Genomic DNA, 15,993 nt, shown 5'->3' with positions numbered 1-15,993 from the left:
GGAAGCCCCCTGGAGAGGCAGGGCAGGGGGACCTGGCCCGACTGCGTGCTGCACACCAGCCCTGCCTGTGGGGCGTGGAGGAGCGCAGGGTTGCAAAGAGAGCTGGGTAGGTGGTTGAGCACAGGGCTCCTGCCTGTTGCTCCAGCTGAGCTGTGACTGGCAGCTCTTGCCCTGCTCCTGCCCTGGGGTGCACACTGCATTCCTGCTGAGGGCTGCAGCGGCCCCTACGCGCCGCAGGGAATGCTGCCTGACAAAGGTGGCTGTGTGCCTGCGGCGTGTTTACCACTCGCTCCCCAGCCCCAAACAAAACACCCCCTTTCAGTTTTGTTCCTCTTGCTCTCGCTCCCCCCCACTGCCTGGATGCCAGGCTCCCATTGGCCCGGCCCTGTGGCAGCCCCTGCATCACACAAGAGCTGGCAGCTCTTAAACCCCGGGGCCGCTCGCCAGCCACCCTTCGGCGAGGATCTCTCGGCCCTTCCGCTGCCTCGCCCATGCCACGAGGAGTCGTACAGTAACCGGAAGCCATGTGGGCCCAGGACGCTTCAGGGCGTGGGAGCCTCGTGCTGGTGGCTGCCCTGTTCTCAGCACTGGGTAAGAGGCTTCTCCCGGGGGGGTGGGAGGGGGATGCAGCACATGGCGGCAGCTGGACCCTCTGGCCACGGCCCTGCCCTGGGAAGTGCGGGTCTCGGTGGTAGCCAGAAGCCTTGGGGGGCTGGCAGAGGGAGGCAGAGGGTGAGAGGGGGTTGTGGAGCAGCTCCCAGTGCCAGGGGCTCGGCTACAGGAGAGAGGAGTTTTCTCTGTTAGACGGGCAGTAGCTGCCCCTGGAGAATGCGGCAGGGCTGTGCCTGCTCCTTCTGCTCTGCAGGTTCCTGTTGCTCTGGCCTTGCCCCTCCACTTTCCTCCAAAGTTGTTCCCGGGCCACAGGGACTGAGCCCAGGTGCATGCAGCTCTGGGCCTCTCCTTGCGCTGCCAGGGACCCCAGGGCCCTGCAAGCCCAGGGGAGGGGAATACATGCAGGGGTGCTGGAGACAAAGGGGGGTGACTTTTAAGCAGGGTCTGGGCAGGCAGAGGCATTTCACGGGATGACTTCAGGGCATGTTTGATACATTAGCTCCATCCTTGAGCTGCCTCATCGCTTTGAGCCAAGGACTTACAGTCCCCTTCTGTCTGGAGCACCCTGGACACTGCTAGGGCAGAATCCTGCCCCAGCCCCAGGAAATGCCTCCCCCACTCCAGGCCAGAGCCTGGCTCTGCCTGGGTTATCGCACAGACTGCAATCGGCTGAGTCTGCTGGCGTGTTTCATTCTGTGTGCAACCACCCTCAGGCAGAACTGAACCTGGCACCTCTGGAGCCCCTGAAGTTTGAGCTAAAAGCTGGCTGGTTCTCAGCTAAGACTATAGAGGAGACTTGCTCTTTTGCTGTGTACATGGTCTAGGTACCCCTAGATGGGCCTGTGAACCACACTCTCAGGTGCGTGGGTTACCCATGAATTCCTGGGGAGATGGCTCTTGGCTCCCGACATGACACTTCCCTCAAACCTTCCTCTCATCTGCGGGGCAGAGACAGAATCTGGTGACTCTGAGCATTGGCTGCAAGGAGCAGTAGCAGGGGCCCTTCCCTCTCCTTCTGCTAGGGCCCCCGGGGCATGTTTCTGTTTGTTGGAAGCTGGTAACAGACCCCGCGTCTCTCTGGGGAGGGTGTAACTGACGCACCCTGCCCTGTTACAGGCTCTTTGGGCCAGATGGGTAAAGGTATTTAGGTGCCTAGTGGGCACCAAAGTGCTTTTAAAAATCCCACAAGGCTCCTAACTCCCTGCAACAACCTGGCTGTGCCCCAAGTGGTGACATAGCCCAGAACAGCATGTACGACATCTGACGCTCACAGTCCCTAGCCTGGAGTTATCAGAGCCGCTGTCACCGCTGCCGTATCAGGTCAGGTCATTGGTGCATCCAGCCCAATGTCCCACCTCCTGCTGTATGTCCGCAGCTCTTTGGTCCACAGCGTCAGATATTACAAATAATACATAAAGCTACAGCCAGTTCTACTGCTGGCAATCGATGAAATTATAAACGTTACCAGGCTGAGCCAGGTGTCTGTCTCCCGCCATCCGGGGAACCCAAGCATGGGTCCAGCTAGCCCTTGATCCCAGCTACCGCAACCTACACAGGTAGGGGTGTGGGTCACTGGCCCACGCAGCAGCACCTAGATCACTTACAGAGAAAAAGAACAAGTCTCCTCTGCAGCCTTAGCTAAGCGCCACTGGCTTTTGGCTCCAACTGTAGCGGCTCCTGCACTGAGGTCCCAGGTTCGAGTCTGCTTGCGGGCGGCTGCACTGTTGTAACCAATCTCCACCCTGATCCATCGGTGCAGGAGCCGGTACTGGGTGCTTGTGGCCTGCCTTGCCCATGGTGGGCGGGTAAATCCTTCCTGACCCCAAAGCCATCCACCATGCTCAGAAGCATGAAGTTGGTGCACTCTGATTAGCCCATGGGCTCCTGCCAGCCCTAGGCAATGCAGGGCCTGGCAGGTTCTAGCCCTGGGGGATGTCTTGCTAGCCAGTTCATGGAGCCGGGAGTTCCACAGACTCTCGGATTTCACTTCCTCCATCAAGATTAGCTGCCCCATTCCTGTCTTCCTCTCAGCAGGGTGAGGGCAGTAAAGAGGCAGGTCCATGGCTCAGAGAATGCCCCCAAGGGTGGAGCCAACCCTGGCAGCCTCCCACTCCCTGCCTGCCATCTCCCTGGCATGACAACAGGCAGCTGCTCAGGACATACCTGCTGCCAGCTCCAGCATGCACCTCAGAGCAGGTGTTGCCTTTGGGGTCCCCTGTCCTCTGGCCAGTCGGGGATACTGGGCTCTGTCTCTCCAGACAGCACCGGCTGCAGCCCAGAGGCCAGAGTCAGAGCCGGGCAGGATGGCACCAGCCTCAGTGGTTCTGCCCCCAGCCCAGGCTCCCCTGCCAGCACCCTTGTGGCCCCTTGGCTCAGATGCAGCCTGGCTGCCGTGCGAACAAACCTGGAGCGGAGCGTGGGTTGGGGAGACCCATGTGGGCCGATCCCCCTCCCTGGTCTCCTCCTGTCCCAAGGGCTCAGGAGCAGCAAGCACAGCCCTGGGCAATACTGGCCTCACAGCTGTACCCGAGCTCCTGGCCCATGCCGGTCAAGTTCATTCACCACAGGCCAGGCCGAGCAGACGAGAACTCGCCCATGTCCGGGCCTGAGAACCTGGGGTGAGGCAGGCTAGCTCCGTGGGCTGCCTTTGGCACAGAGCTGAGTTACATCTGCTGCGAGTCCTTGGGTCCTAACTCACCATCGTCCCGCCCCTTGTGCTACTGTGTGCACCAGTGCACAGTGCCACCCTGCTGGTGTGGCAGCACTGACAGCCGTTTACATGGGTGAAAATGGCCAGCACGGGGCAGAGCACTGGGTCTAATAGCTGAAGGAAGCAGCTGCTGCCAGGACTCCTGGGTTCTGCTGCTGGCTTTGCCACTGATTTACTATTAACTTTGGCCTCCCGGCCCAGAGGACAGCTCCCGTCTCCTTGCAGCAGGAAATGGTGCAGCTGAACCCCCCTCACGCTAAACACCGCACCACAGCCCGGCACTGACAAAGGTCAGGGAGGGACGATGGTGGGCCCTGGGATTTAACTACCCCTGCATTCGGCTGCACATGAACACTGCAGTCCAGCCCCCAGGTGACACCCAGCACAGCTGGGCCAGGAGAACCAGCAGAGCCAACTCTTTGGCACCCCAGGGAGCTGCAAATTTAAGAGCCAGGCCTCAGCTTTTCAGAGCTGGTCTGAGCTGCCCTGTGGCCCAGGGTGTGGCCCAGGGGCTCACCTCAGGCTTCGCAGAGCAAGACCAGCATCCTGCAGCTGGAAGCGGCCAAGAGGCCATGCAGTCTGGGCAGTCTGCCCCCAATTCAACAGCTTCAGAGTTGCAGAGGGACCGGGGGGGACTGACCTGCTCTGTAGCCTTTGGAGCAAGTCACCCCCATCTCCCCTTCACACATGTCCAGTGAGTCAGTTTCCCCATCTCTGCAGTGATGAGGCTAACAGCATCCCGGGAGGCTGCAAGGGTTTGGCTCCTAACAGGTGCAGTGTTGGAGGGGGTCTTTGGGTGGGAGCTGGGCAGCAGTAAGGGCCTGTTCTCTCCTGCTGCCTAGACCCTGCACTGGGGGATCAAGCACCTCATCCCTTGGCTCCTCCCTTGCCTCTCCTCCTGCTAGCTCCATTCGTCTCCCGCTGCCCTCCGGGGGAGCCAGCTGCCGGACGCAGGAATGCACTGACAGCACCGTTCTCATCTCAGGTCCATGGCTGGCGTGCAGGCGGCTAACAAGGCCTGGCTAGCTGATGGGTGCCCCACTTGTTACTCAAATGCTGCAGTGTGCTGGCACTCCCTGTGACCACCCCGCTGCTGGGCTGCCAGGGAGCCCACTCAGCACAGCTGTTCTGGAACACAAGGCACCAGGTGCTCCTGGGAGAAACACGCCTGCCCTGCTGCACAGGCACTAGTGCACTCAGGCAGAGCACACCTACCGTGCTGCACGGGCACTAGTGCACCCAGGCAGAGCACGCCTACCGTGCTGCACGGGCACTAGTGCACCCAGGCAGAGCACACCTACCGTGCTGCACGGGCACTAGTGCACCCAGGCAGAGCACACCTACCGTGCTGCACGGGCACTAGTGCACCCAGGCAGAGCACACCTACCATGCTGCACGGGCACTAGTGCACCCAGGCAGAGCACGCCTACCATGCTGCACGGGCACTAGTGCACCCAGGCAGAGCACGCCTGACAGACATGCTCCTGCTCCTCTTATCCCCTAGAGCTGCTTCTGCCATCAGCCGTGGTGACTCCCTGCCCTACTCCTGCACCTGTAGCCCAGAGGTTCTGTTCAGACGTAGTCAGGTGCCACGTTGCAGCCTAGACCAGGGCAGGCACTTGCAGGCCAGTCTCAGCCAGCTCTGCTCCTCACTACGCTGGCTGCTTCTCCAGGAAAGCCCCTTCACGTCCCAGTCACCAGTGTATTACTCCTCATGTCACAGCCCCTTGGGGGCAGGGCGGGTCGTGCCCCTAGAGCCAGGGAGACTGGGGGGGCGGGCAGTGAAGCCCACCCCGAAGCAAAGTGACTGTCCCTAGGCTCTGCAAGGAGCCTGCAGCAGGGAAAGGGCTCAAAGGCAGGTGTCCAATGTTAGTGACCTGAGTGTGGGACCACCCTCCTCTGCACCCAGGCCCTGGGAAGGGATGGGAGAGGGAGGCCTGGTGCTCCCCACTGCACAGGGGAGTTTCCCCACAGCGCTGACCTGCCTGGCCAGTGTAAGCAGGGGGTGGGGGGTACAGACTCTGCCTCACTCTTAGCCAAGGTCCGGGGGAGAGACCCCCATTAACCACGGGGATGTGAGGGTGACGGCGGTGCCTGCCCCAGCCCAGCCCTTCTGCTCAGACCCCCAGAGCTATAGCAACACTACTCCCCACAACCAGCCCCAGGGGCCCAGGCTGGCACCCAGGCCCAGCTTATCCCGGCAGTGGCCTGGGAGCAACTGTCCCACCTTGGGTTTCCCCGACGCTTTCCTGCGCCGTCCTTGGCGTGTTGAGCACCACAGCTCCTGCCTGGCTGTGGCCAGGCACCACCTCCCACTGGCTTCATCGGATGGGAGCTGCTGCTTGTAGCGGGTGGCAAGGAACAAAGCCAAGAGCCGGCTGGGCCCTGCTCAGGGAGAGGCACCGAGGGGCCCGGAGGCTCTAATCACCCCACTGAGGTGCATCTCACTGGGGGCAGGGTCCAGGCAAACTGAAGACAAAGGGACCCGGCACCTGCAGCATGTGTGGGGAGAAGCTTAACTAGCTCTTGTCCCAGGCAGGACGACCCCTGACACGGGAGATGATGGGGCCTTGGCCTCCGCCCAGCCCGTCTCACAATCCCTCTCGCACCCTCCGTCAGATAGCTCATGTCAGGTCGGGGCGCCCAGATGCCACCTGGGCCGGGCTGGGCAGACATTCCTGGGGGACGTCTGGTCCCCGCTGCTCTGTCTAGCTCAGGACTCTACCCTCTCACCAGCAGGAAGGTGCATCCCCAGCTGGGCAGTCTGGCTGGAGCAGGCATGAAATCTCCCCGTGCATGGGAATTGCCGTCATCAGGAACGCCAGCCCGGGGTGGGAGGAAGGCCTGGGCGAGCGCTCCTCAGGAGCACAATGCCCCCTTTGATCTCGCTCAGCCAAGTGGCTCCTGCAGGCCCAGCGACTTGGCGCCCAGGGAGCCTGCCCGGGCAGAGTGCAGGGAGCAGAACAAAGCCACACACAGCAGGGACAATGGGCCAGTGTCAGGGCCCAGCCCTCGTGCATTCTCCGAAATGGAACAAAGGGGCCTTTGCCCCCAGCCAGTGGCGTAGGCCTGGGGCTCCGGCATGTTTCCAGCCAGTGCTGTGCCAAGGGGGTGCGCAGACGCCCCAGGGAGCAATGCTCCTGCTGCCCAGAGAGTCAGGACTGGATGTGCCCATCTAGAGGTGTCAGAGTCACCGCGCTGCCTAGGGGTGTCTACCACCATCCCCACCTGGCACCGAGGGTGGAAACCCCTCGAGCTTCTCCATGCCCCATGCAGCCCCAGGCAGGTCGCTGTGGCAGGAGCCGAAGCCCCCAAGTAGCATAGCCCTACGCCACCGGACAGGGGCTTTCCTAAGAGGGCTGCTAACATCTTCTCCACTGCCGTTGGCCTGCACGCAGCCTGGACAGCCTCCGCCTGCTGGGACAGGAGCTGTGTGACACCAGCACCACCAACGGGGGGAAGGATGCCCTTGTGGGTAATGCACTTGCCAGGCTCCAGCTGGAGCTCTGCCACTGCTGGTTAGGTGACCTCAGGCCAGCCTCTGCTCCCCTCCTGCGAAGCCGTGACCCCAACCCCAGTCAGCGCTTCACGAGGCTGGGAGGGAGGGAGGGAGAACTGTCCTGACGAGCTGGGCATCTCCATTGCTGGGTACTTTGCCCCTTCCTCTCCCCTGCAGAAGTGGGCAGGGTGCCCAGGGGCCTGACATATCTGCTCAGCTGTGGGCAGAGCTGGCGCCCAACAGCGCTGGGGCTCTGGGGTGGAATGAGTCTGGCTTGCTCTCCCCGCAGTGCTGTCTCCAACCCTGGCCATCCACGTTTACACCCACCGGGAGGTCCATGGCACAGTGGGATCCCACGTCACCCTCTCCTGCAGCTTCTGGTCCAGCGAGTGGATCTCCGAGGACGTCTCCATCACTTGGCTGTACCAGCCGGAAAGCGGCAAGGACACCACTTCAGTAAGAGGCTGGCAGCCGAGGAGGGGCCCCTCTGCCCAAACGTCCCATCCCTTGGGCTCAGAGCCTGGCTTTGCGTGGCCCCCGCTTCCCCATCGCCGCCTTGTCTCTCTCCTCAGATATTCCACTTTGTGAAGGGGCAGCCCTACGTCGACGAGGTGGGCACCTTCAAGAACCGCATGGAGTGGGTGGGGGACCCACACCGCAAGGACGGCTCCATTGTCATCCATGACCTGGACTACACCGACAACGGCACCTTCACCTGCGACGTCAAAAACCCACCCGACATTGTCGGCAAATCGTCTCAGGTCACCCTCTACGTCTTCGAGAAAGGTACGTCTGGGAGGGGCTGGGCCCACGGCCTGCCCCAGAGGGGTGGGAGCTCTCCAGTCTTGCCATCAACTCTCTCCTCACCTGTCCCTTGTTATCCGGGGTGCTGCACCCTCAGCCCCACCCCTGGTCCCACCCAGAAGGCCCCCCTGCCCCTCACACCCAAACATGGCCCTGCCACCCCAACATCCACACGTGATGCCTCCCCTCTGAACTACACAGGCCACATCCCTTTCCTCAGGCCCATATGCGACTCCAGGCCTAGCTGGATGAGGAGCTCCTCTGCTCCTGCCAGGTTCAGGCTGGCAATCACCGGCCCGAACCTGCACAGAGCCACGCTCCCGCAGCACCTGCTGAAGTCAGGCACTCAGCACCACAAAGGCACCAAACCCAAGTCAGGTATTGCCAGGGATGGAAACCAGAGCCACCCCTACGATAATCCAGAGAGCCCACCTCCATCCTGGGCACCCCTTGTCTTCTCTTCCCTCCTGCCCCCTCCAGATGTACCACACAGATCCTTCCCCGTGGCCTTTTCATCCTTAACTCTGCCCTGGAGCAGGTAACATCCTGCCCAGGCCAACAGCGTTTCCAGGGGTCATTGTTTCTGTTCCAGTAGCACGAACGGCCCAGCCCATTGGGCTAGGTGCTTCCCACATGACTGGCAAGGCTTTCAGGTCTGGCCCATAGTAAACACTCCTGCCCTGACACCCCGGTGAGAGACTAGATAGCCCTGACAGGACTTTGCAGCTCTAACTCTGGGAGTCTTGGGGGCAGATCCCAAAGGGCTCAATGCCAGGGTGATGGGCTTGGAGCGAGCCCCTGCCCCCGGTATGGGGTGATGGTAATGGCAGGCTGTGGAAGAATGGACATTCTGGAAGCTCCCCACCACCGCATTCCTCACCCTCAACACACCTCGGCAAAGACCCCAGCAGTCACTGGCCAATGCTGCTCCAAGCTTGTCTGCTGCCAGCTCCTAGGGGCAGCGCTGAGACCCCCACCATAACTCATCTGGCACAGCTGTGACAGGGGAACCCCTCCCAAGCAGTGCCATGCGGGGCTGGACTGGAGCTCTCCCACCTCTGAGCATGAACCGGGTCCCAATCCCAGGGTGTGTGTCCCAGTCCCCACTGTGACGCTGACCTCGGGCACGCTCCAGACCATTGCCGTGCCTCAGTTTCCCCTCCCACCCATTGTCTAGTCAGATTGCGCGGTGCCGGGAGCAGACACTTGCTCTCACTGTGTGTCTGTGCAGCACATCAGGGGGCTGATCTCAGTGGGATCATTCAGTGCTATTGTAATTCAGATGCTAAATACTATTTAAGAACTACTCAGAGCCCGGCCAAACTCCTACGGGTCTCCCAGCTTTTAAGGCCAGAGGACCCGACCCCCTGCCCCATCTGGAAGTTGAGCAAACGTAGGGCTTACCTGTGGTTTGGGGCAGAGTCCTAGGGCACGCCCCTTGGTAACAGGTCCCTGTCCTCCTCAGTGCCCACCCGCTACGGTGTTGTCTTGGGGTCCGTCATCGGCGGAGTGCTGGGGTTGGTCATCCTCGTCGTGGTGCTGGCCTATCTCATCCGGTATTGCTGGCTAAGGAGGCAGGCGACGCTGCAGAGGCAACTCAGGTAGGGCAGGTGCTGAGGGCGTGGGGGTGGGGCGCGGCGTGGGCTGGGGTGGGGTGGGGTTAGGGGGAGAAGTGCTGTCCTGGGAGCTGCTTGTTGGGCTGCCATCCCTTAGGGGGTGTCTGCTGTGGGACATCTCAGGTGGCTAGTTGCTACCCAGCACCTCTGACCTGGAGTGGGGTGACAGCAGGGCAGAGCCAGGACAGGGGTCAGGGCAATGCTCGTTCTGCTTCTTGCACTGGGTCCTGCTGTGGCTGGTGTGGAATCAACCACTGTGGTTCCTTCCAAAGGCCCCCGGCCAGTTCAGAGTCCAGTTGTCTCAGCTCTGCTCTGCGTCCCCTGGCAAGCTGGATGCAGGCATGCAGTCTGCACCGGAGCACAGCCAAAAGCCAATGTCTGTGAGCAGGAGCAAAGCATGCAGGCCTCACTCCCAGGACTGTGCAAAAGATCTGGGGCTCACGGCTCCCAGTGCGGCGCTGTGGTCCAAAAGGCCAATGTGGTCCTGGGATGCATCAACTTGGGCACATCCAGTTGGAGCCAAAAGGGTATTTTACTCAACGGGTGCAACTGCTGCTGGAATCCTGCGCCCAGCTCTGCTGTCTGCAGTTCAAGGCTGCTGCTGACAAATGGGAGAGGGGTCAGAGAAGAGCCAGGAGAACAATGGATAGTGTAGAAAACCTGTCTCCCAAGCAGCTCAATCTATTTAGCTCAGCAAAGATGCGGCGGCTTGACCACAATGGCTATGCTGCACTGTGATTCCTCTTTCGCCAGAGGCATGCAAATGAGGAGAATCGAAAATGCAAATGCGATGCAGATTTACATATCTGGCTTCGCATTTGCATATTCTCCTTTCGAAAGAGCTTCTTCAAAATAGGAAATGGGGTTTTTTCAAAGATGGGGGTTATTTTCTAAAGAGATGTGTCGACACTGCTTTTTTTTCTTTCAAAAGAAGCTCTTACGAAAGGAGAATATGCAAATGCAGTGCCAGAAATGTAAATTTGCACCTCAAAGGCATTTTTGATTTCCATCATTTGGATGCCTCTTTCGAAAGAGGAATACAAGTGCAGACACAGCCAGTCTGTACGGCTGTGTCTACCCAGCAGCGTTATTTCAGAATAAGCTACTCCAGAAGAGATTTTCTGGAATAGCTTATTCTGAAATAGGGCAGCTACACACAAAAGCTGCATGGATTTAAATACCTTGTGCTTCCTTTGCATTTTCCCATGTGATCTGGCTTCTGGAAGAGCAGCTGTGGGGACAGGGTTCCTTCAAAAGGAACCCCGCCTTTGAAAAGCACCCTTCATCCGAATTTTTTTCAGGAGGATGGGTGCTTTCAAAAGGGGGGGTTTCCTTTCAAAGAAACCCCATCCACATGGCTGCTTTGGCTTCCGGAAATGGATCTGATGGAAGCCAGATCACATGGGAATATGCAAATGAGGCATGAGATGTTTAAATCCGCACCTCACTGGCATTTCCGATCAGCCGCATTTGCATGCAACTTCTGAAAGGGAGGGGCCGTGGAGACACAGCTAAAATGCATATTGAATTAGCTCTCAGCTGTTTGGAAATAGATCATCCAGATACAATAGAGCTTATTTTGGATTAGAGCCCTTACTTCAAAATAGCCCCTATTCCCTGTCTATACAACCCCAATTCTGAAATATCTATTTCGGAATATGCACTAGTGCTCGTAGAATGAGGTTTACCAAATTCAAAATAAGCCATCTGCTATTTTGAAATTATTTTGAAATAGCAGCTGCTTGCAAAGTTATTTTGAAATAGTGTCTGTTACTCCGAAATAACTGCTCTGTAAACACACTCCTAGGCCGTTTCTACACAGGCCACTTCCTTCGAAAGTGGCGTGCTAATACATGGAGCAAAAGATGCTAATGAGGCGCAGATGCAAATTCCCCACACCTCATTAGCATAACATCACGTGATTTGGAGTCCAGAAGACCGTTCTTCCGGACTCCAAAATGCCGTGTAGAAGTGCGGAAGCCCCCCTGGGGCTGCGCTTCTACACGGCGTTATGAAGTCCGGAAGAACGGTCTTCCAGACTCCCAGTGACATGACATTATGCTAATGAGGTGTGGGGAATTTGCATCTGCGCCTTATTGGCACCTTTCGCTCCATGCATTAGCATGCTACTTCCGAAGGAAGTGGCCTGTGTAGAAACGGCCCTAGTGTCCACGTGGGGGTAAAGTCCTTAATAATGGGCCTGTCAGTTTAGCCAAGGTCAAACAGGATCCAAGCTGAAGCCAGACAAATTCCGACTAGAAACAGGATGGAATTGCTTAATACGGCAGGTTGTTAACCCTGGGCAGAGCTCACTTAAGGTCCTGGGGGTTTCTCCATCATGAGCCATTGTTAAACCAAGGTCGGATGGTTTCTTAAAAGCTCTGCTCTCCTTCAAACAGGGATTAATTCAGGGCAGTCCTGTGGTCTGTGTTCTCCAGGAGGTCAGACTAGAGGTCACAATGGTCCCATCTGACCTGGAAGCTATTAATCAGCCGTTTCACAGCGAGAGCTGACCCGCTTCTGTTCTTGTTTTAGTGCTATGGAGAAAGGCAAGTTGCAGCGATCTGCCAAGGATACGTCAAAACGAGGCCGCCAGGTGAGAACATGACTGGCATGGGATGGGCGGGGGGACGCTCAGAGGCCAGCAGCAAAAGCCCTCAAAGGGGTAAGGCACCCAGGTCCCCCTTGGCAAATTAGAAAACGCAGGTCTGGGGAATTCAGGACCAGCAAGAGGTGGAACTAGAACCCACAACTCTCAGCTTCCAGCATCACCCAAGGGGTAATGGAACCGTTGGCAGCACCCCCTGGGAAGAAGAGCTCGCCTGCTCACCCTCAAGTCAGTGGCAAACCTCTCGTGGCCTCCAGTGGGACCCAAAACAAGTCCCACGTGAGGGCCTGGTCCTGTGGGTTCCCTTCAGTCCCCTGAGGCCAGCAGCAGCTGAGGGCTCACTGCACCCCATGGGCCCAAGTGCCAACTGGGCTGGCAGGAGGGTTGCAGGCCTGGAAATGGGCCCACAGCCTGAGGCCCTGCTGCTGCCCTGAGCCCACCCTGACATTGCTCACTGCTGGCCTCTCCCCACGCACTCAAGGGTGGAGCTGGCCCATCCGCCATGGCCTCCCTGCCCTGCCGTGGCAGTCAGCTCATCACCCTCCGTCTCCCCACAGCCCCCAGTCCTGTACGCCATGCTGGACCATACCCGGAGCACCAAGGCAGCCAGCGAGAAGAAATCCAAGGGTATCCTGAGCGAGTCCCGCAAGGACAAGAAATAGCGGTTAGCCGGCAGGGAAGGTACCCCCAAGGCAGGCGCCGAGTCCCCCCGCAGTTCAAAGGTCGTCATGACCATCGAAATGGAACTGAGGGGGGATGAGGATGAGGCCGCAGGCCTCAAACCCGCCGTCAAGTCCCCCAGCAAGAACAGCCTCAAAAACGCCCTGATGAACATCATCAAGATGGACTCAGAGAAATGAGTGTCCCCGAAACTGAGGGAAGGAGTGTCCTGCCTCTCCCCCTCAGCTTCCTGAGGGAGGGGGCCAGGATGCCTGCCCCACTGTCTCCTCCTCCTGGCTTCGCCTCTCCATGCTGCCCCGTGGAGAATCTGCTCTCTGATCCATCCGGCTGAGGGGCAGAGCTAGGCCATGGCATAGGCCAGTGCAGCCTTCCCCTCTCTAGGTCCAGCTGCAGAGGTTACATGAAACTCAGTGCAGAGCAGCTGTGTGCAGGAGCTCTGGAGAGACCAGAGGCAAGCTGGGATGGGGCCATCAGCCCCTCCCGGCATTGCAGGGGAGACGCTGCCAGGTGGCACCACACGTCCCTTCTGCTACCTCAGAGACAGCTGGGGTGAGCGTAGCACCAGACCCACCAGCAGGTGCCTGGTTGGCCAGAGCCGTTCACCAGGCAGGATGGAGGAGGTGCCAGGTGTCACCTGTTGGAACTGAGTGCGGATGAGGCTAGAAGCTGTGTGCATCGCAGGGCTGGCCAGGGGACACAATGGCCTGGGAGACGGCCCCAGGGGAGAAGAGTGCTGCCAGGGAAGCATCATTCACCTGCCCCCTTCTCCTCCTGGGCCTGCCCCATCCACAGGTAAGGGGACCCTACGAGGAGCTGGGTGTGGTCCTCGGACAGGGTCCCCACAGAAATGGCAGCCCAATGCCCTGGCCTGAGGGACCAGACTCCCAGCAGCCACTGAGCCTGATGAGAGGTGGAAGCCACGAGGACGGGATACCCGGGGCCTCTTATCCCTGACACGAAGCCCCCACGTATGGTACCTTCCACTGCGTGAACGTCTGTAAAACAGCCCTGCCCCGCCCAGTGCCCTGGGCTCAGGTGTAATTTTTTTATTTGAAGACACAATTGGTGACTCTGGGGCTCAGCAGGATGGTTTAAAACCCGCCTCCCCTGCCTCTGCCACTTACCAGGGCTACAATATCTGCCCCAGACCTCCCGCGGGCATTACGCCATCCTGCAAGCCCCAGGCTAAGCCCTTGGTGATGGAGGGGCTTTCCTCCTCCGCTGGGGTTTTCACCCTCCATCCCTTCTTGCCACTTCCCCATCTCTTCCTGTGACGGAGCACAAATGATGTCACTCGGTGTCCCCCGTCACGCCCTCCAGCCTGCCCAGTCCCTGCACTGCCCCCCTCCTTTTCAGATTAACCCGCCATGACGACAACGCTCGGTAACGCCTCGTGTCCCCAGGCCCCTCGCCAGCAGCCCAAGCCCCCGGAGGAGGGGAGACTGTCTCAAGGCCAGGAGGTGCCAAAGCACCGAGGAGCCCTGCCCACACCTCACCCCGCTGCTGGGACCCCTATCTATCATGGCCTCCTCCCTGGCCCCACAGCTGGGCTGCCCGGTGTGCATATGGATCTAGCAGCATCCCTGTGTGCACACGCTGTGCCGATAACGTCCATCCGTGAGGAGCTGTTCTAAACCACTAAATCGCAGCTGTGTGCGTCCAGTGAAGCGTGGTGTGTTTTCTACATTCTGTACATTCCCCCGAGCAACAAAGACATCATTAAACCCTTAATAAAAACTGACATTTCTAGGAACAAACAAACAAATAGGCCAGGCCTGTTATTCCGCATCTCCGGCCGCTGGCTGAGCGGCCACAGGTCCACTCTGGGCAAAAGGCATCCGGCTGGCTTAGCCAAAAGCCTACCGCAAGTCCTCCGCACTGCCCTGATGGGCCCGCTGTGCTCTGGAAGGAGCCTCATAGGGCCTGACGCCAAGCTGGGGCTCGTGCCTTTGACCCACAAGTTGCCAGGCGGCCCATTTACAACCAAACACCGGTCAAAAAGGGACTCTCCCCAGCCCAGTGAAAGTGAGGGAGGGGATGGAGCGAGTGGGGTGGGATCAAGGAGGCAGCTTCCTTCAGGCAGAAAGTTGGCCCACCCCGGCCTGGACACAGATTGTTCCCTGGGAGCCCAAAGATCAACTCAGCTCGGGCTGCCACCCAGACGAACCAGCCTGAGGCTCAACTTTGCATTGCTACCAGCTCGGGCTGGACTTGGACCCAGCGATGCCAGGGGCTGTGCCCCCTGAGCCGTGCTCCCCCTCAGCAGGGCCTAGAGAGGTGCGACGTGGCTTTTAGTGCATCTCTAGGTCAGTTACCAGGCCCCTCTGTGACTCTGGGTAGCACTCGCGTGGTGCCCAGGAATGGCACGCAGGGTCAAGCTGCGTCCTTAGAGCAGCTTTTCTCACAACATGACCTAGATCTGTGTGTCTGCCCCAACCATGCTGCCAGCCCAGGGCATTCTGGGAAAATCGGGGCAGCGACCCCATGTTGCCTCAGCAGAGGGAGGGTGCCCAGTGGCCATGCTCCCAGAGTGGCACCACACTAGGGGTGGACCCCTGCGTGGGTCGCTGGGAGGAGGAGGAGGCATGTTCAAGCCAGTTCCATGGGCCTGGGTGGGGCCCAGCTACCAGTCAAACTAGCATCCTAGCAAACAGGTGCCACCCTCATGCCACTCAAGCCACCAGGCAGGGCCACAAGGGCGAATTGCTCTGTCCCAGGGACTGCAGGCCTCCAGCCACCCACACTCTCTGCAGTCGGTGTTGGTCCCTTTCACCATGTGCACCCCAGAGAGAGGGCGTGGGGCTAGCGGCAGTGTTCCCAGAAACCTGTGGCCCTGTGCAGCTGTTCGGGAGGCATTCCAATGCTCCCCAGCTGTTTAGCAGAGCACCCCCTGCTTGGTTTTGTGTTTCCATTGGTGGTGCGCGTTCACACCTGCCTTGGTGCATATAAAATTTATTCCACGCATGGCTGGAAAAAGCCTGCACAGGGTTGGAAAAGATTAGAAGGAACATGGGCTAGTGCTTAGCACAAAGGGCCAGGAGTTCAGGGTTTTCTTCTTGTCATCGCCATTGATCTACCCTACATGCCTCAGCTTTCTCACAGGGGTGCTCTGGGGCTTCACTAGGCTTGGCAAAACAATTGGAGGCCTCTGGTTAAAGGCCACGCAGAAGGCCTATGGATCGGTTGAGATGGGGAGACTGAGGTATGTGGCTTGCCCAAGGTCACACAATGCCCGGGAATAGAGACCAGGAGTCCTGGCTCCCAGCCCTGTTTTCCAGTCACTAAGAGAAAGGCACTGAGAAAAGGAGGGGCCTTGGCTGGTTTCGGGGAGAGGAAGGAGTTAACCCGAAGCGACCCGGAGCAGAGGTTGGTGCTGACCCAAAAAGATGAAGGGCTCAGGTGGTTCACTGCCCTCTCATCCCGTCCGGGAGAAATGCCCAGCTTTCCGGAGGAGCTGGCACTG

General features: G+C 59.1%; 1 protein-coding gene across 1 annotated transcript; it reads left to right on the top strand.

Annotated features, from left to right (window-relative positions):
- The first annotated feature begins 443 nt into the window (after nucleotides 1-443).
- On the top strand, nucleotides 444-14,289 carry MPZ (myelin protein zero). Its single transcript, XM_074980754.1, has 6 exons — nucleotides 444-591; nucleotides 7,111-7,277; nucleotides 7,394-7,607; nucleotides 9,091-9,226; nucleotides 11,777-11,837; nucleotides 12,407-14,289. Exons 1-6 carry the CDS (start codon nucleotides 525-527, stop codon nucleotides 12,509-12,511), a joined length of 750 nt encoding a protein of 249 aa, XP_074836855.1. The 5' UTR covers nucleotides 444-524; the 3' UTR covers nucleotides 12,512-14,289.
- The last annotated feature ends 1,704 nt before the right edge of the window (nucleotides 14,290-15,993 follow it).

This window comes from Carettochelys insculpta, chromosome 30 (genome assembly GCF_033958435.1).
Source record: "Carettochelys insculpta isolate YL-2023 chromosome 30, ASM3395843v1, whole genome shotgun sequence".
Lineage (NCBI taxonomy): Eukaryota > Metazoa > Chordata > Testudines > Carettochelyidae > Carettochelys > Carettochelys insculpta.
The sequence above is the reverse complement of the archived record's forward strand: the minus strand, read 5'-3'. Positions and strand labels throughout refer to the sequence as shown.